The sequence below is a fragment of the Panthera pardus genome, unplaced genomic scaffold (assembly GCF_024362965.1).
Source record: "Panthera pardus isolate Hobbes unplaced genomic scaffold, ASM2436296v1 HiC_scaffold_22, whole genome shotgun sequence".
NCBI lineage: Eukaryota > Metazoa > Chordata > Mammalia > Carnivora > Felidae > Panthera > Panthera pardus.
The window spans coordinates 29,097,233-29,117,997 of NW_026526788.1; the positions used below are offsets into that span (position 1 = coordinate 29,097,233).

Genomic DNA, 20,765 nt, shown 5'->3' on the forward strand with positions numbered 1-20,765 from the left:
TACCCTCTATCTAGATTTGTCTACAATTTATGCAATTCTACCCAGTCTTTACCAGACTTTAATAAGATACCTTCTCCAAAAAGCCTTTTCTTTCCCTGCCAAAAGAATGGTTTCCATTTTTGTGCTACAGAAGTATTTATATACAGCTTTACAGCATTATCAACATTTCACTTGTTACTACCTGAAAAAATGCTGGGCAACCCTGAACTTAATTAGTAATCAGGATTAATAATTGACATACTAAGGTCTAACAGTAGAAAACAATTTATTTAATAAAAAACTTCAAGTAATTTTTAAGGAACATGTGAGGTGAGGTAGAAGCAACAATTTTAACACATTTAACATTCATTAAAAAAAAAAATACAACTGTGAGAGAGATATCCTCCCACAGAAGATGGATACAGTAAAGTTAAAATTGATCACCATTTACTTAACTTAAGCATTTTGAGGCAATTATTTTACAAAAATATCTTTATTCCCAAGGAAAAAAAAAAAAGAGAGAGAGAGAGAAAACTGAGTAGTGTCTCAAAACAAAGGGTCATATGAACAATAGGTGAAAATAAACTTTTTATCATCAATTCAGCAAACAAAACTTCTCAAAAGAATTATTTTCTTTTATATCAAAATCTACTGAAAATAACAAGTGGGAGATTAAGGGGCAATCAGGAATTAGGGAGAAATAATAAATTTATAATTAATAGTTTAAAAGACTAGATTTAAAGTAAAAATATACCTTATACCAAAAAGCAATAGTCAGGGGAAAAATCCTGCAAAATGGTCTTTGGATCAGAGATCTCAAAACACAGAAAAGAATCACACCTGTGTCCTCATCATCATAAGGCTGTGCTTAGGTAACAAAAAACAAATAATTTTCTTTCCTTAATCTCTTAAAGAATGAGCAAAATATGATAAAAACCTATAAAATCAAATTAGTATTGAAATTTTAGACTTAAAGTTTCTCAGATCCTAGAGTTAATCCATCAATAATAAAGCTGGTAAAAATTTGTCAAACTCTTTCTAGGTCACACAAAAACATACACACATATAAACATACTTTTCAGTTTTGGGTACACTTATACTGAAACAATACTGTGTTAAATTCTGCATAGTGATAGAACTTTATGTTTAAAAGATTATACCAAAAAAAAAACAAAAAAACAAAAAACTGGAACTCTGAGCAGAGTACATTTTACATTATTTCATATCCTTGGGATAAAAGTGATCTTCATAGTCTAACCAGACACTTTTCACAGCATATCCAAAATACAAATAACAGGTAATATTTAGAGAAGATCACTATGCCAGTAAAAGAAAAGCAAGGAAAACAGTGCTTTATCTTCTTTGAAAACCACCTAATACATGACAAAGACTTTCATGTTCCTCTGATGGAAGATCCATGATGTAAAATAAATTAAGGAAGATATACTTAACACAAAATGGAATTGCAGGAAGACATTTATGACATTATTCAACATTTTGTAATTTGGTTTAAAGAACTGCTAAAAAAATTTTATGGCATTCTATGGATAATAATGTACGTAAGCAATAAGGTTTATATATCATAGCCTAAGACCTTCATATAATTTTTTAAAAGACGATTTATCTTAATAACCCATAATACGACTAGGAATAATTCTCCATTTTTTAATTCTTTTAATTTAATTTTTCCACACAAGAGCACGAGCAGGGGAGGGGCAAAAAGAGGGGACTGACTCAGAGCTCAGTCTCACAGATTGGATCTCATAATCGTGAGATCATGAACTAAGTCAAAATCAAGAGTCCAGATGCTTAACTGACTGAGCCATGCAGGCACCCCTTTTTGTTTATATTAATGTTTTGTTCCAGATTAAAGAAAAATAATTATAAATTATTGTGAGAGGATCCAGAAGGGGTAACCACTTTTCCTAGATGTGTTCTAAGAAACATGCATTCTGCTCCTAGGGCAGCAGATCAAGTCCCTTTTCTTCCCTTTCTCCCTTCACAAATCATCCTTCTCCATCACCTTCATTATTTCAGTTTTTGCTTAAAATTACTTCCTGTGACAGGGCACCTGGGTGGCTCAGTTAAGTGTCCAAACCTGATCTGAACTCAGGTCTTGATCTCAGGGTTGTGAGTTCAAGCCCCATGTTGGAGTCCACACTGGGCATGGAGCCTACTTAAAAAAATAATAATGATAAAGTAAAATAAAATAGGGGTGCCTGGGTGGCTCAGTCAGTTAAGCCTCTGATTCATGGTTTCGGCTCAGGTTACGATCTCACTGTGAGTTTGAACATCACGTTGGGCTCTGTTGGGCTCTGTGTGCATGGACAGTGCGGACCCTGCTTGGGATTCTTTCTCTTGTCTCTGCACCCTCCCTGCTCCCTCTCTCTGTCTCTCTCTCAAAATAAATAAACAATAAAATAAAATTAAATTAAATTAAAATAAAATAAAATAAAAATAAAAATAAAATAATAAATTAAAGTAAAATAAAATAACTTCCTGACAATTGTTTTCTCTCTTTCCTTTGTAAAATCAGGTCTTTGAAATATGCCCATAGAAAACACAGGACACTAAGTTTTAATTATACAAGTACATAAAATACTCACAAAGCACAAATGTGACCATATACAAAACAAAAAGGATATTAATTTTTCTGAGTTTAGATGATGAAGTAACTTCCCCAAAGGAGGATAGCGGTTTAGTGAGGGTACACATCCCAGAAGAATCAGTTTATGTTTGGCTCTGGTTATAGCAACATTAAGACGTCGCCAATCTCTCAGGAGTTCGCCAAGCTGAAAGAAATAATTTTCAATTTATTTGAGTTTTCTTATATATTTAAGTTTGTTATAGCAAAGAACAGTTTGTTGTGAACTATTTTCCTACTTTAAGCATATAGTGCAGAAAAGATTCACCAACACATTTAAAATTCTATAGGCAGTTGGAAAAACTTGTTCACAACACCAATTTACAAATATTTTATCTTGGGTGCAATATCCTAGCTATAATTTAAGGAACTGAAGCTAAATCCACTCATTATAACATTGTTGGTTACAGCAATAAAAACGTGTAATAGCAGAAGACTCAGAGGAATGATTAAACTGACTGGGTAGCTTCGTCGGTTAAGGATCCAACTTCAGCTCAGGTCATGATCTTGTGGTTCGTAAGTTCAAGCCCTGCATCTGGCTGTCTGCTTTTTCCACAGTGGCTACACCAGTTTGCATTCCTACCAACAGTGCATGAGGGTTCCTTTTTCCCCACATTCTCACCAACAACTGTTGTTCCTTGTGTTTTTGGTTTTAGCCATTCTGACAGGTGTGAGGTGATACCTCATTGTGATTTTGATTTTGACTTCCTTGATAATTAATGTTCTTTTCATGTGTCTATTGGCCATCTGCATGTCTTTGGAGAAATGTCTATTCCTGTTTTCTGCCCATTTTTTAGTTAGATTGGTTTTTTTGGTGTTGAGTTGTATACAATTTGGGGTTTTTTTGGTAACCTATAATTCCTTTATGCAAACAGATATGAATCAGTATTCATATTTCCCTTTTTTTACACAGAAGGTAATGTATATACTCTAATGGACTTTCCTTTGTTCACTTAAAAAATAGCTTACAGATCTTTCCATGTCGATACACAGAAAGAGACTTCATTCTGTTCTTACAGTTGCATAGTTTCTTATTGTATATAAGTGTCATGGTTTGTGTGTATGTGTATATCTATCAAAATATCTATCTATATAGATATATGTATATGTTTTCATGTATATGTGTTTTTAGTGTTTATTTTTGAGAGAGGGAGAGAGAGAGAGCATGAGTAGGGGAGGGGCAGAGAGAGGGGGCAGACAGAGGATCCGAATCAGTCTCTGTACTCACCAGAATGGAGGTTCCTCAAAAAATTAAAAATAGAATTACCATATGATCCAGTAATTTCACTACTTACTAGGTATTTAACCAAAGAATACAAAAACACTAATTTGTATGTACCCTAATGATTATTAAGCATTATTTACAACAGCCAAATTATGGAAACAGCCCAAGTACCCACTGATAGATCAATGGATTGGTATATAAACATACGGAATACTTGTGAGCCATAAAAAAGAAAGAAATCTTGCCATTTGCAACAGCATGGATGGATCTACAGGGTCTAATGCCAAGTGAAATAAGTCACAGAAAGACAAATACTATATTATTTCACTCATATGTGGAATTTAAGAAACAAAACAAATGTACAAAGAAAAAAGACAAACAAAAAACCAGACTGTTAACTCTTAAAAAACAAACTGGTGGTTACCAGAGGGGAGGTGGGTAGAGGGATATATGAAATAGGTAAAAGGAAGTAGGAGTACATGATCACCATGGGCACTGAGTAATGTATAGAATTGTTGAATCACTGTATCACAAATGTGAAACTAATATAACACTGTATGTTAACTATACTGAAATTAAAATTAAAAAATAAAAAACAGGGGCACTTGGGTGGCTCAGTTGGTTGAGCATCTGATTTCAGCTTGGGTCCATGATCTCATGGTTCATGGGTCCAAGCTCCATATCAGGCTCTGTGCTCACAGTGTGGAGCTTGTTTGGGATTCTCTGTCTCTGCCCTTCCCCAACCACCACACATATGCATGCATGCTCTCTATCTCTCTCTCAAAATAAATAAACAAACATTAAAAAAAAATTCTGATTATCTGTAAAGGTGAGAACTGAGTGGAAGAGGAACTGGTAGAAAGGAGACTTTTTACTACATATATTTTTAGAACCTTATGAAGGTATCTCATATAATCTAGAAACAGGAATCAAAAAGAGGTAAAAATGCAAAAAACAAAACAAAACAAACAAACAAACCCTGGAATTATATATAAAATCAAGAGTATATCGAAGGATGCCTCTATGTTTAAAATGCCCCAAACACAACAGCCAAAAGATGGAAGCAACCCAAATATTCACTGATGGATGAGCAGACAAACAAAAGGTGCCCTTTCCATGCAATGCAATATTATTCAGCCTTAAAAAGGAACAAACTTCTGACATACTACACAGTGGATGAACCTCGAAAATACCACGCCGAATGAAACAAGCCAAGTACAAAAGGACAAATACTGTACAAGTCCACTTAAATGAGGTGACTATGGCAGTCAAATTCAGAGACAGAAAGCAGAATGACGGTTACCAGAGACTGGAGGGACAAAGAATTGGAAGGTTGTTATTCATGGGTATAGAGTTTCAATTTCTCAAAATGAAAAAGTTCTGGAGATCTGTTGCAAAACACTATGAATAAACTTAACACCACTGAACTGTATATTGAAAAATGGTGATGATTTAAAATTTTACATTACATTTTTACCACAACCTAAAAAAAAGAAAAGAAAAAAATGTCCCAAACAAATCAGAAGAAAATACAATGAACTCACAGGTCCATCTTTATTACTTCTAACAAAAGTTACTAGAATGATACTTTTGTCTCTTCCTTGGTATTTGTCTACGGTGTTAACTTCAACCATTCCAATAGAAGAATGGGACAATAAATCATTGATGATCTTTAACTGCTGCCTGTATGGTGCAATAATACCAATATCAGAGGGTTTACATCCAGCCTAAACAGAAAAAAAACACAACGAAAATGAAAATCCTGATTTCTGTTAAAGCTTTACTAAACTTGTTAAATGTGTGCCCAATTAATGTTTATAACAGATCCTCTTGTTGCAAGGAGTAAATACAATTGCTAAATTTGCTCTAAATCTATATCTGTATTTGCTGAGATTAAATAATTTCCTCAGGGCGCCTGAGTGGTTCAGTCGGTTAAAGGATCCAACTTCGGCTCAGGTCATGATCTCACAGTTCATGTGAGTTTGAGCCCCACATTGGGTTCTGTGCTGACAGCTCAGAGCCTGGAGGCTGCTTCAGATTCTGTCTCCCTCTTTCCCTGCCTCACCCCTGCTTGTGCTCTGTGTCTCTTAAAAATGAATAAACATTAAACAAAATTTTTAAGTAATTTCCTCAAACATGGCTCCCTTGATTTTTATTGATTCATGGCAGTATAATGGTTTGCATGCCACTACAACAGTGCTGCCATTTAAAAAAAAAGTACAAAAAATACATTACACCCTGCTATCCCTTACATTGAAGTTTCCAATCCCCAACCATACTGATCATACTGACTACAACCCTACATGACACAATCATAATTATCTGATGTTACAAAAAATTAACCTAAATGGAAACCCAAATTACCATTATAAAAAATTATATCCTAGATAGTTTTCTCAAAACAGAACAAAAGCAATCAGGCTGCATCTTAATGAACAAGGATTAACGTTAATTCTTACGTTCCTTGCATTCTAACATTATGCTGCATTTCACTTTAATATTAATTAGCCCTCAAAATTAAAATTTAAATTACCTTAATAAACACTGAGGTCAGGAAAACTATTAGTTTGGCTTCTGTTATATTGCTCACACCACCCTTTTCAACTTGTTCTGGTGCTGGAACCTAAAAAGAAAAATAGGTTAAGAGTACTGTCAGTACACAGGTAGCCATAGAGACTAAACAACCAGCTGTGGAGACCAGTGAAAAATATTGTCATTTTAAAAACTGAAGGTAAAAGATGGGGTGCTCGGGTAGCTCAGTTGGTTAAGCACCCAACTCTTGATTTCAGCTCAGGTCATGATGCCAGGGGTCCTGGGATTGAGACTCGTGCTCAGCATGGAGCCTGTTTGGGATTCTCTCTCCCTCTCCCCCTCTCCCCCACTCACTCTAGCTCTCTAAAAAAAATTAAAAATAAAAGTTGAAGGTAAAAGAATAAAAATGAATGACATTAGCCACTTTCAGAAAGTCACCCAGAGGCAGCCCATCTTAAACATCCTACAGTTCAGATTAAAATCTCTGTGAAAGTTGACCACACATTGGGCTTCACATAACTTCCTTTGTTATCTCCCAGTTTATAAGCATCAGAAGCTAGAAAAGATAAGTAACTTGCCCAAGACTTCACAATAAATCATAGCACTAGGATTCAAACCTAGATCTGACCCTAATATCTGTTCTCTTTCCATATTCTTGTTGCCTTTTATTTTTTACTTTTATAATTTACTTATTTTTAAATTTACATCCAAATTAGTTAGCATATAGTGCAACAATGATTTCAGTAGATTCCTTAGTGCCCTTACCCATTTAGCCCATCCCTCCTCCCACAACCCCTCCAACAACCCTGTTTCTTCTCTATATTTAAGACTCTCTTATGTTTTGTCCCCCTCCCTGTTTTTATATTCTTTTTGCTTCCCTTCTCTTATGTTCATCTGTTTTGTATCTTACAGTCCTCATATGGGTGAAGTCATATGATATTTGCCTTTCTCCAACTGACTAATTTCGCTTTGCATAATACCCTCTAGTTCCATTCACGTAGTGGCAAATGGCAAGAGTTCATTCTTTCTGATTGCCGAGTAACACTCCATTGTATATAGATATACACCACATCTTCTTTATCCATTCATGAGATGACGGACATTTGGGCTTTTTCCATACTTTGGCTATTGTTGATAGTGCTGCTATAAACATTGGGGTGTGCATGCTCCTTTGAAACAGCGTACCTGCATCTCTTGGATAAATACCTAGTAGTGCAATTGCTGGGTTGTAGGGTAGTTCTATTTTTAATTTTTTGAGGAACCTCCATACTGTTTTCCAGAGTGGCGGCACCAGCTTGCATTCCCACCAGCAATGCAAAAGAGATCCTCTTTCTCCGCATCCTCGCATCTGTTGTTGCCTGAGTTGTTAATGTTAGCCATTCTGACAGGGGTGAGGGGATATCTCACTGTGGTTTTGATTTGTATTTTCCTGATGATGAGTGATGTGGAGCATTTTCTCATGTGTCAGCTGGCCATCTGGATGTCTTCTTTGGAGAAGTGTCTATTCATGTATTTTGCCCATTTCTTCACTGGATTATTTGTGTTTTGGGGTGTTGCGTTTGGTAAGTTCTTTATAGATTTTGGATACTAACCCTTTATTGGATAATGTTATTTGTAAATATCTTCTCCCATTCCGTCACTTGCCTTTTAGTTTTGCTGATTGTTTCCCTCGCTGTGTAGGAGCTTTTTATTTTGATGAGGTCCCAGTAGTTCATTTTTGCTTTTGTTTCCCTTGCCTCGGGAGACGTGCTGAGTAAGAAGTTGCTGCGGCCAAGGTCAAAGAGGTTTTTGCCTGAATTTTCCTCTAGGATTTTGATGGCTTCCTGTCTTACATTTAGGTCTTTCATCCTTTTTTGAGTTTATTTTTGTGTATGGTATAACAAAGTGGTCCAGGTTCATTTTTCTGCATATCATTGTCTAGTTTTCCCAGTACCATTTGCTGGAGACCGTCTTTATTCCATTGGATATTCTTTCCTGCTTTGTCAAAGATTAGTTGGCCATACATTTATGGGTGCATTTCTGGGTTCTCTATTCTGTTCCATTGATCTGAGTGTCTATTTTTGTGCCATCTTGTTGCCTTTTATACAAATAATGAAGCCCATAGTTCCCCAGGTTATACCATCCCCGGTAAAACTCTCCAAGGACTATTTTGTTCCTACATAATTCTTAAGTAATCTTGATGATGATGTTGATTATACATTATTATTATTATTATTATTATTATTATTATTAATTACAGTAGGCCCCATTGCCCAACATGGGGCTTGAACTTAGGACCCTGAGATCAAAAGTCACATGCTCAGGGCACCTGGGTGGCTTAGTCAGTTGATCATCCAACTTCAGCTCAGGTCATGATCTCATGGTTCCTCAGTTTGAGCCCCTCATGGGGCTCACTGCTGTCAGTACAGAGCCTACTTTGGATCCTCTGTCTCCTTCTCTCTCTGCCCCTCCCTGGCTTGTACTCTCTCTCTCAAAAGTAAATAAATCTTTAAAAAAAAAAAAAAAAAAGAAGAGTTACATGCTGTGCTAAGTCAGCCAGGCACCCAAATCTTGATTATTTTTTACTTATTTTTTTGCATTTTTTTAAAAGTTTATTTGAGAGAGAGAGAGAGAGAGAAGAAAGCATGCATACACATGGGGGGAGAGGCAGAGAGAGAGGGAAGAGAGAGAATTCTGCACTGACAATGTACAGCCCGATGCTGGACTCAAACCCACAAACCATGAGATCATGACCTGAGGTGAAATCGGATGCTTAATGGACTGAGAGACCCAAATGCCCCAATCTTGATTATTTTTAATACATTTTATTTGGATTCTTGATGCTAAGAAAGAAAAAAACTGAGTAGCAAAAACAAAAAATGATTGGTGAGGAAAATAATTGTAAATTATAACTAAAAAATTGGAATTGAGGTTTCTAAATGTAATCATTTGTGAAATCAGTTTACTGAAAAAATTTCCCAGAGCCCACTTGCCCCTATTACTCCTTGAACCTGAAATGTTAAGGGCAATATCCAAGAGAATGAAAATTCCATCATGGCACACAGGGTGGGGTCTTATTTTTATTCTTATTTATTAAAAAAAAAAAATTTTTTTTTAATGTTTATTTCTTTTTCAGAGAGAGAGAGAGAGAGAGAGAGAGCGAGCACGAACAGGGGAGGAGCAGAGAGAGAGGGAGACACAGAATCTGAAACAGGCTCCAGGCTCTGAGCTGTCAGCACAGAGCCTGATGTGGGGCTCGAATTCACAAACCGTGAGATGACCCGAGCCGAAGCCAGACGCTCAAATGACTGAGCCACCCAGGCGCCCCTCTTACTTACTTAACTTACGTACTTATTTTTAAAGTAAACTCTATGCCCAATGTGGGGCTCAAACTCATGATCCTGAGATCAAGGGTTGCATGCTCTACAGACTGAGACAGCCAGGCTCCCTTGCAAGAGGGGCCCTATTTTTAACAAAGCTGACTCCATTGATCATAATAACAAAAGATATAATTATTTTATACTATATGCATACATACAATTGATAACTATTCTTATCTGAAGTCATATAAAGACTTCCAAATCAAGTGCTGAGAAGCACTATATAAAACACACTATTGAAGTACAAGGTTAAAACTTTTTCTTAGTCCCTAGAAGTAAGAATCAAGTCATTTAAAGTCCTTGTGAAGATTTTTGTTTAATGACAAGTTTGTAAAGAGGTCTTTATGTGCATATGTGGAGGCAAGAGGTGGTATTTGGGAAATATCTGTACTGTCAAGCTCAATTTTGGTGTGAAGCCAAAACTCCTCTAAAAAAATAAAGTCTCCATTTGTAAACCCAGCCCTTTGATAACATCAATGCCAATTTCTTTTCTAAGAAATGTAATTATACACTTGAGTTCACTTTCTTTTCTTTTTTCTTTCTTTCTTTTTTTTTTTTTTTTTTTTTGGTTAACTTTCTAGCTTTCCTACTTTAAAAGTCAATTTGACATCTATTAATTCTCAGAGTAAAGTGCCTTCCAAAGATACTGGGTCAATAGAAAGAAGATTCTTTTGTGTTGAAGTAAAAGAAATACACTAGTTTTAACTGGTAAGTTCTATTAAAGCATTCACTATTAAAAACTCAAGAATTTAAATAACAAGACTTGAGGTGCCTGGGTGGCTCTGTCAGGTAAGCGTCATACTTCAGCTCAGGTCATGATCTTACAGCTCATGGGTTTAAGCCCTGTATCAGGGTCTGTGCGGACAGCTCAGAGCCTGGAGCCTGCTTTCCATTCTGTGTCTCCCTCTCTCTCTGTCCCTCCCCCCACTGATTCTCTGTTTCTCTCAAAAATACATAAAACGTTAAAAACAGTTTTTTAATGTTATAAACAAACAAACAAACAATAGGACAAAAGGTGAAAAACCAAAGAAAATACTTAGGTTTTGTTGTTGTTTTTACCTTATCTGTATTAAGAAAACAAACAGGATTGTTTGGCTCAAATACTCCAATCATCCAAGGATTTTCAGAATAATCAGCATAAAATTCCAGTTCCAGCTTTACAGCTTTAAAGTTAGGTAGGTTTATCACTGCATTGGCCACTTTGTCTGATCCACACTCCAGCTTTCCTTCATATGTCAGTTTATTACTTAAGGACATAATTTTACTAAGGGAATTACAAAAATAATTTTAGTTCTGGTAGATGAAAACGAACATAAAAATCACTCATAGCTGACACTCTTAGAAATACCTGTTCATTCTGTACTGCACAGTTAATTGTACAACAGCATTCTTATTCTGTTCCAGCCTCTTGAATAAGCTTTCACTCATGCCAAGAGCTCTGTCAACAAATCAAATTCAGGCTTATCAGTATACTGAAATGGTTCCTTAGGAAGAATCTAATTTAAAATTAAAATGTCAATGTCTGCTTACCTTGCTTCATGGTTTAGCACCAAGGGAGGAAGCTGCTGATGATCCCCCACCAACACAAATCTTTGCGAAAAAAAAAGTGGCCCTAGGCAGACTGGTTGGCTAATTTGAGAGGCTTCATCCACAATACAAAAATCAAAAGTTTTACGAGAAAATATTGGATGGTTTATTCCCATACACGTTGTTGCAACTATACGCTAAAAACAAAGAAAATAGATCAGTTATCTAATATATATAAGAAACATAACTTGCTTTTCCCATTTTTTAAATTAAAGGCTCAAAAAGAAGATTTTTGTCCCAAACAACAGGAATCCCACAATATTATTTAATTCTGAAACATTTACAGTATGCAAGAAAAATTTAATTTTTTACTACAAATTGAAAAATCAAGTAAATTTTCTGGACACTATAACAGTGCTCAAATTGGGATATTTCCCCACGAAAATCTGAAACATTCAAGAGGCAGTAAGTTCATTTTTTTTAAGTTTTTATTTATTTAGTTAAGTAATCTCTACACCCAATGTGGGGGCTCTAACTCACAACTCAGAGATCAAGAGTCGCATGCTCTTCCAACTGAGCCAGGCAGGCACCCTGATAATTTTTTTAAATGTGAACCAGGAGTTCACTTCTGGGAAGCTGGAGTACTTTTCCTCCCTCCTCCCACAAAGCACACAACTAAAAATTCTAAAACATTATATATAAAACAAACATAAGGACTCTGAAAGGTGGAGTAAAGGTAGACCAGTTGGACACCTTGGGACCCAAGGAACAGCACAGAAGTTTGTTCCCTGGATTTTCTTTTGGCCTCACATATCCCAGCTTTGGAGCTGAAGAAGCTAGTGACCCAGGAGCGCCAATGGGTGCAGACAAAAAAACCTCAAACAAAAGCCAAAGGAACAGGAAAGACAAAGCCTTGTATGCAGAAAACTCGTATACAGCCACTCACTCTATCCTAGCCAAATACCACAGAAAACACTGTGATCTTACATAACCCCCACCGATGCCACCAAAGGCACCCCAATATCCTACTGAGGTAGTAACAGAGAAGCCAAGCAGGGAGCCAGGACTTTCATCCCTGCTAGTTGATAATAAGCGCTCACCATAAAATGTCAGTGGAGACCATGTGGGGAACCTAGACATCCACCCCATCCAGCAGGAACGAGGAGCCCCCACCCCATGTGTTAATAGAGGCTGAATGGCAACCTGCATTTCAGCTCTCACCTGGCAGCAATGAGGTGGCATACACTCCTGCCCTATCAGAGTAGTGTCAGAGGAAAGTCAGCTTAAACAGAAGTTTTAAATAATATAATATAAAAGTGTTCTGGTTTCATCAAAACTAGGAAATCTAGGAAAATCTCAAACTGAATGAAAAAAAGACAGTTAATAGATGCCAACTCCAAGGATGAAACAGATGTTAGAATTGTATAACAAAGATTTTTTTAATTTTTTAATGTTTTTTTATTTTTATTTTTTATGTTTATTTATTTTTGAGAGTGAGAGAGACAGAGCACAAGCAGGGGAGGGGGAGAGAGAGAGGGAGACACAGAATCTGAAGCAGGCTCCAGGCTCTGAGCTATCAGCACGAAGCTCTACACAGGGCTCAAACCCGGAACCGTAAGATCATGACCTGCACCGAAACCTGACGCTTAACCAACTGAGTCACCCAGGTGCTCCAAAAGTTTCTTTTTTTAAGTTTATTTTTAAATTTTTTAGTAATCTCTACACCCAATGTGGGGCTTGAAATCACGACCCTAACCAAGATCAAGAGTATATGACAAAGATTTTAAAGCAGCCATGATAAAAATGTTTCCCTGAAAAGCTATGAACATACTTGAATCAAATAAAAAAATACAAAGTCTCAACAAAGAAAAAGAAGATGAAAGCAAAAGCAAATGGAAATTTTAGAACTAAAAACACAATAACTGAAATTTTAAAATCATGGGGCACCTGGGGCTCAGTCGGTTAAGCGTCTGACTTTTGATTTCAGCACAGGTCACGATCTCATGGTTCTTCAGTTCAAGCCCAATATAGGGCTTCAAGCTGCCTATGTGGCGCCTGCTTGGAATTCTCTCTCTCTCTCCCCATCTCTCTCTGTCCCTTCCCTGCTCACTCTCTCTCTCTCTCAAACTAAATAAACTTTAAAAAAATTTAAAAATCATGAAATAGACTCAATAGCAGGGGACAGGGGAAAAATACAGTGAACCAAGAGACAGAAAAACAGAAATTATACAGGCCAAATAACAGAAAGAAAACAGACTGAGGGAAAAAAAATGAATCTAGTGGAACTATCAAAAAATCCAACATTTGTGTCTTCACAGTCCTACAGGGAGAAAATAAAAAGGAAAGAGCTGAAAAAGCACTAGAAGAAATGGCTGAAAAAGCAATCCTGTCTGAAAATGTCCCAAGTTACTAAGGAACAGTCACGAGGAGCTGAAAAACGCTTTAAACGAAATGCAAAACAAAATGGAAACCACGACGGCTCGGATTGAAGAGGCAGAGGAGAGAATAGGTGAACTAGAAGATAAAGTTATGGAAAAAGAGGAAGCTGAGAAAAAGAGAGATAAAAAAATCCAGGAGTATGAGGGGAAAGTTAGAGAACTAAGTGATACACTAAAAAGAAATAATATACGCATAATTGGTATCCCAGAGGAGGAAGAGAGAGGGAAAGGTGCTGAAGGGGTACTTGAAGAAATTATAGCTGAGAACTTCCCTGAACTGGGGAAGGAAAAAGGCAGTGAAATCCAAGAGGCACAGAGAACTCCCTTCAGACGTAACTTGAATCGATCTTCTGCACGACATATCATAGTGAAACTGGCAAAATACAAGGATAAAGAGAAAATTCTGAAAGCAGCAAGGGATAAACGTACCCTCACATATAAAGGGAGACCTATAAGACTTGTGACTGATCTCTCTTTTGAAACTTGGCAGGCCAGAAAGGATTGGCACGAGATCTTCAGTGTGCTAAACAGAAAAAATATGCAGCCAAGAATCCTTTATCCAGCAAGTCTGTCATTTAGAATAGAAGGAAAGATAAAGGTCTTCCCAAACAAACAAAAACTGAAGGAATTTGTCACCACTAAACCAGCCCTACAAGAGATCCTAAGGGGGATCCTGTGAGACAAAGTACCAGAGACATCACTACAAGCATAAAACATACAGACATCACAATGACTCCAAACCCGTATCTTTCTATAATAACACTGAATGTAAATGGATTAAATGCGCCAACCAAAAGACATAGGGTATCAGAATGGATAAAAAAACAAGATCCATCTATTTGCTGTCTACAAGAGACTCATTTTAGATCTGAGGACACCTTTATTTTTTTTTTTTATTTATTTTTTTTTTTTATTATTTATTTTTTTTAATTTTTTTTTTTTTTTCAACGTTTATTTATTTTTGGGACAGAGAGAGACAGAGCATGAACGGGGGAGGGGCAGAGAGAGAGGGAGACACAGAATCTGAAACAGGCTCCAGGCTCTGAGCCATCAGCCCAGAGCCTGATGCGGGGCTCGAACTCACGGACCGTGAGATCGTGACCTGGCTGAAGTCGGACGCTTAACCGACTGCGCCACCCAGGCGCCCCTGAGGACACCTTTAGATTGAGAGTGAGGGGATGGAGAACTATTTATCATGCTACTGGAAGCCAAAAGAAAGCTGGAGTAGCCATACTTATATCAGACAAACTAGACTTTAAATTAAAGGCTGTAACAAGAGATGAAGAAGGGCATTATATAATAATTACAGGGTCTATCCATCAGGAAGAGCTAACAATTATAAATGTCTATGCGCCGAATACCGGAGCCCCCACATATATAAAACAATTACTCATAAACATAAGCAACCTTATTGATAAGAATGTGGTCATTGCAGGGGACTTTAACACCCCACTTACAGAAATGGATAGATCATCTAGACACACAGTCAATAAAGAAACAAGGGCCCTGAATGATACATTGGATCAGATGGACTTGGCAGATATATTTAGAACTCTGCATCCCAAAGCAACAGAATATACTTTCTTCTCGAGTGCACATGGAACATTCTCCAAGATAGATCATATACTGGGTCACAAAACAGCCCTTCATAAGTTTACAAGAATTGAAATTATACCATGCATACTTTCAGACCACAATGCTATGAAGCTTGAAATCAACCACAGGAAAAAGTCTGGAAAACCTCCAAAAGCATGGAGGTTAAAGAACACCCTACTAAAGAATGAGTGGGTCAACCAGGCAATTAGAGAAGAAATTAAAAAATATATGGAAACAAACGAAAATGATAATACAACAATCCAGACGCTTTGGGATGCAGCGAAGGCAGTCCTGAGAGGAAAATACATTGCAATCCAGGCCTATCTCAAGAAACAAGAAAAATCCCAAATACAAAATCTAACAGCACACCTAAAGGAAATAGAAGCAGAACAGCAAAGGCAGCCTAAACCCAGCAGAAGAAGAGAAATAATAAAGATCAGAGCAGAAATAAACAATATAGAATCTAAAAAAACGGTAGAGCAGATCAACGAAACCAAGAGTTGGTTTTTTGAAAAAATGAACAAAATTGACAAACCTCTAGCCAGGCTTCTCAAAAAGAAAAGGGAGATGACCCAAATAGATAAAAACATGAATGAAAATGGAATTATTACAACCAATCCCTCAGAGATACAAACAATTATCAGGGAATACTATGAAAAATTATATGCCAACAAATTGGACAACCTGGAAGAAATGGACAAATTCCTAAATACCCACACTCTTCCAAAACTCAATCAGGACGAAATAGAAAGCTTGAACAGACCCATAACCAGGGAAGAAATTGAATCGGTTATCAAAAATCTCCCAACAAATAAGAGTCCAGGACCAGATGGCTTCCCAGGGGAGTTCTACCAGACATTTAAAGCAGAGATAATACCTATGCTTCTCAAGCTATTGCAAGAAATAGAAAGGGAAGGAAAACTTCCAGACTCATTCTATGAAGCCAGTATTACTTTGATTCCTAAACCAGACAGAGACCCAGTAAAAAAAGAGAACTACAGGTCAATATCCCTGATGAATATGGATGCAAAAATTCTCAGTAAGATACTAGCAAATCGAATTCAACAGCATATAAAAAGAATTATCCACCACGATCAAGTGGGATTCATTCCTGGGATGCAGGGCTGGTTCAACATGCGCAAATCAATCAACGTGATACATCACATTAATAAAAAAAAAGAGAAGAACCATATGATCCTGTCAATCGATGCAGAAAAGGCCTTTGACAAAATCCAGCACCCTTTCTTAATAAAAACCCTTGAGAAAGTCGGGATAGAAGGAACATACTTACACATCATCAAAGCCATTTATGAAAAGCCCACAGCTAACATCATCCTCAATGGGGAAAAACTGAGAGCTTTTTCCCTGAGATCAGGAACACGACAGGGATGCCCACTCTCACCGCTGTTGTTTAACATAGTGTTGGAAGTTCTAGCATCAGCAATCAGACAACAAAAGGAAATCAAAGGCATCAAAATTGGCAAAGATGAAGTCCAGCTTTCGCTTTTTGCAGATGACATGATGTTATACATGGAAAATCCGACAGACTCCACCAAAAGTCTGCTAGAACTGATACATGAATTCAGCAAAGTTGCAGGATACAAAATCAATGTACAGAAATCAGTTGCATTCTTATACACTAACAATGAAGCAACAGAAAGACAAATAAAGAAACTGATCCCATTCACAATTGCACCAAGAAGCATAAAATACCTAGGAATAAATCTAACCAAAGATGTAAAAGGTCTGTATGCTGAAAACTATAGAAAGCTTATGAAGGTAATTGAAGAAGATACAAAGAAATGGAAAGACATTCCCTGCTCATGGATTGGAAGAATAAATATTGTTAAAATGTCAATACTACCCAAAGCTATCTACACATTCAATGCAATCCCAATCAAAATTGCACCAGCATTCTTCTCGAAACTAGAACAAGCAATCCTAAAATTCATATGGAACCACAAAAGGCCCCGAATAGCCAAAGTAATTTTGAAGAAGACGACCAAAGCAGGAGGCATCACAATCCCAGACTTTAGCCTCCACTACAAAGCTGTAATCATCAAGACAGCATGGTATTGGCACAAAAACAGACACATAGACCAATGGAATAGAATAGAAACCCCAGAACTAGACCCACAAACGTATGGCCAACTCATCTTTGACAAAGCAGGAAAGAACATCCAATGGAAAAAAGACAGTCTCTTTAACAAATGGTGCTGGGAGAACTGGACAGCAACATGCAGAAGGTTGAAACTAGACCACTTTCTCACACCATTCACAAAAATAAACTCAACATGGATAAAGGACCTGAATGTGAGACAGGAAACCATCAAAACCCTAGAGGAGAAAGCAGGAAAAGACCTCTCTGACCTCAGCCGTAGCAATCTCTTACTCGACACATCCCCAAAGGCAAGGGAATTAAAAGCAAAAATGAATTACTGGGACCTTATGAAGATAAAAAGCTTCTGCACAGCAAAGGAAACAACCAACAAAACTAAAAGGCAACCAACGGAATGGGAAAAGATATTTGCAAATGACATATCGGACAAAGGGCTAGTATCCAAAATCTATAAAGAGCTCACCAAACTCCATACCCGAAAAACAAATAACCCAGTGAAGAAATGGGCAGAAAACATGAATAGACACTTCTCTAAAGAAGACATCCGGATGGCCAACAGGCACATGAAAAGATGCTCAACATCACTCCTCATCAGGGAAATACAAATCAAAACCACACTCAGATATCACCTCACGCCAGTCAGAGTGGCCAAAATGAACAAATCAGGAGACTATAGATGCTGGAGAGGATGTGGAGAAATGGAACCCTCTTGCACTGTTGGTGGGAATGCAAATTGGTGCAGCCGCTCTGGAAAGCATTGTGGAGGTCCCTCAGAAAATTAAAAATAGACCTACCCTATGACCCAGCAATAGCACTGCTAGGAATTTACCCAAGGGATACAGGAGTACTGATGCATAGGGGCACTTGTACCCCAATGTTTATAGCAGCACTCTCAACAATAGCCAAATTATGGAAAGAGCCTAAATGTCCATCAACTGATGAATGGATAAAGAAATTGTGGTTTATATACACAATGGAATACTACATGGCAATGAGAAAGAATGAAATATGGCCTTTTGTAGCAACGTGGATGGAACTGGAGAATGTGATGCTAAGTGAAATAAGCCATACAGAGAAAGACAGATACCATATGGTTTCACTCTTATGTGGATCCTGAGAAACAACAGAAACCCATGGGGGAGGGGAAGGAAAAAAAAAAAAAAAAAAAGAGGTTAGAGTGGGAGAGAGCCAAAGCATAAGAGACTGTTAAAAACTGAGAACAAACTGAGGGTTGATGGGGGGTGGGAGGGAGGGGGGGGGTGGGTGATGGGTATTGAGGAGGGCACCTTTTGGGATGAGCACTGGGTGTTGTATGGAAACCAATTTGACAATAAACTTCATATACTGAAAAAAAAAAAAGAAAATGTCCCAAGTTTGACAAGAGACATTAAATCTATATTAAATCTATAGATTCAATAAGCTGCGAAAACTTCAAACGTGATAAATAGAAAAGAAAAAACACTACAATACACACCATTATTAAAATTCTAAAAACTAAAAGAAAAAAATCTGGAAAGGAGTCCAAGAAAATAACAACTTGCTATAGGGGAAAATATTCTAATTCAAATGTCAGCATATTTCTCATTAGAAATTACAGAATACTTAAAAAAAAAAAATCATGGAATCCTTAAAAAAGTGGTAGAATATTTTTCCTGTACTAAAAGAAAACAAATTATTTACCCAGAATCCTATAAGTAACAAAATAATCCTTCAGGGATGAAGACATTCTCGCAAGGAAGGAAAACTAAGAGAATTTGTTGCCAATAGACCCACTACCCTAAAAGAATGGATAAAGGAAGATCTTTAAACAGAAAGGAAATAATAAAAGAATGGAAATTTGGAGGGAACATCAGGAGAGAAGAACATAGTAAACAAAAATACAAATAAATACAATAGGTTTTTCATTTCTTCCAAATTATGTTTCATGGTTGAAGCAAAAATTAGAACACAGTCTGACACAGTCTATGTAGGAGGAATATTTAAGACAATCATAAACAGGAGAAGATAAGGGACATAAATGGAAGTAAGGTTTCAAACCTCACTAGCACTAGTAAAATGACATAATCAATGGACTGACTATACGTTATGTATATATAATGCAATGCTTAGATCAACAGAGCATCCACTAAAAGCTATTCAAAGTGATACACACAAAAACACTATAGAGAAATCAAAATAGAATTCTAAAAAGTGTTCAAGTAACCCATAAGGCAGGAAAAACAAAACAGAATCAAAAAAGAGAGAGAAGCACCCAGCTGGCTCAGTCAGTAGAGTGTGTGACTCTTAATTTCCGGGTTATGAGTTCAAGCCCCATGTTGGACAAAAGGATTACTTAAAAACAAAAACAGAAACAAAAACAAACCACTAAACATACAACTACCAAATGATCCAGAAATTGTACTCCTGGGCATTTATCCAATAGACTTAGGTTCACACAAAACCCTGTACGTGATTATCTCCAGCAGTTTTATTCGTAATAGCCAAAAACTATCCAGATGTTTTCAGTGATTGAATGGTTAAACAAACTGTGGTACATCCATACAATGGAACAATACTCCCCAGTAAAAAAACCCAACTATTGACACACTCAACAATCTGAATCTCCAGGGCATTACACTAAGTGAAAAACACCAACCCCAGAAGATTACATATTATACGATCTCATTTTATATAACATCTTGAAATGACAAAATTGTAGAAATGGAGAACAGACAAGTGGTTATTAGGGGTTAAGGAGGGGGTGGGGCAAAAAAGAAGTGGGTGTAGTTGTAAAAGCGCAACACAAGTAATCCTTGTGGTAAAGGAGCTATTCTGAAGGAGCTATTCTGTATCCAAACAGTATCAATGTCAATATCCTAGTTCTTTAGTAGTTTTGTAAAATGGTGCCATTGAGCAAAGGATATACATGATGTCTATTATTTCTTACTACTGCATGCAAATCTATAGTTATCTCAAATACTAAGTTTAATTTTTAAAAAGTCAATCAGATATACATCTTAGCCACTTCAAAATTTTTTAATAACTGCTATAGACATTTGACAAAGGACTTGAAGGAACAGCCTATTACATTTAGTTTAAGAGATTTTTTTTTTCAGACAAAAATATCAGTTAATTTCAGAAGGGCACCTGGCTGGCTCAGTAAATAAAGCATGTGACTCTTGATCATGGGGGTTGAGTTTGAGCCCCATCTTAGGGGTGGAGATTACTTAAAAATAAAATCTTAAAAAAAAAACCAAAAAACAAAAACACTTCCCAGAAAAATATATACAAAACATTAAATAATAAAATAAAAACTAGGTTCTATACCTATAACAAGTCTGTTCATGTACCATTGCTTTGAATTTGA

At 36.8% G+C, this 20,765-nt stretch overlaps 1 protein-coding gene across 2 annotated transcripts in view; it reads right to left on the bottom strand.

Moving 5' to 3' along the window:
* Positions 1-248: 248 nt before the first annotated feature.
* DNA2 (DNA replication helicase/nuclease 2) overlaps positions 249-20,765 on the bottom strand; it is a 56,501-nt gene continuing 35,984 nt past the window's right edge. The window contains exons 15-21 of one of the 2 annotated variants that reach the window (XM_053888533.1): positions 11,270-11,463; positions 11,088-11,177; positions 10,799-11,003; positions 6,382-6,471; positions 5,393-5,575; positions 2,625-2,771; positions 249-1,401 (exon numbers count right to left, since the gene is read on the bottom strand). In XM_053888533.1, coding sequence (XP_053744508.1) covers positions 1,333-1,401; positions 2,625-2,771; positions 5,393-5,575; positions 6,382-6,471; positions 10,799-11,003; positions 11,088-11,177; positions 11,270-11,463 — 978 coding nt within the window. In that variant the 3' untranslated portion in view covers positions 249-1,332. Of the gene's footprint in view, positions 1,402-2,415; positions 2,772-5,392; positions 5,576-6,381; positions 6,472-10,798; positions 11,004-11,087; positions 11,178-11,269; positions 11,464-20,765 lie in introns of those variants that run through there. The other variant, XM_053888532.1, reaches the window with a different exon arrangement.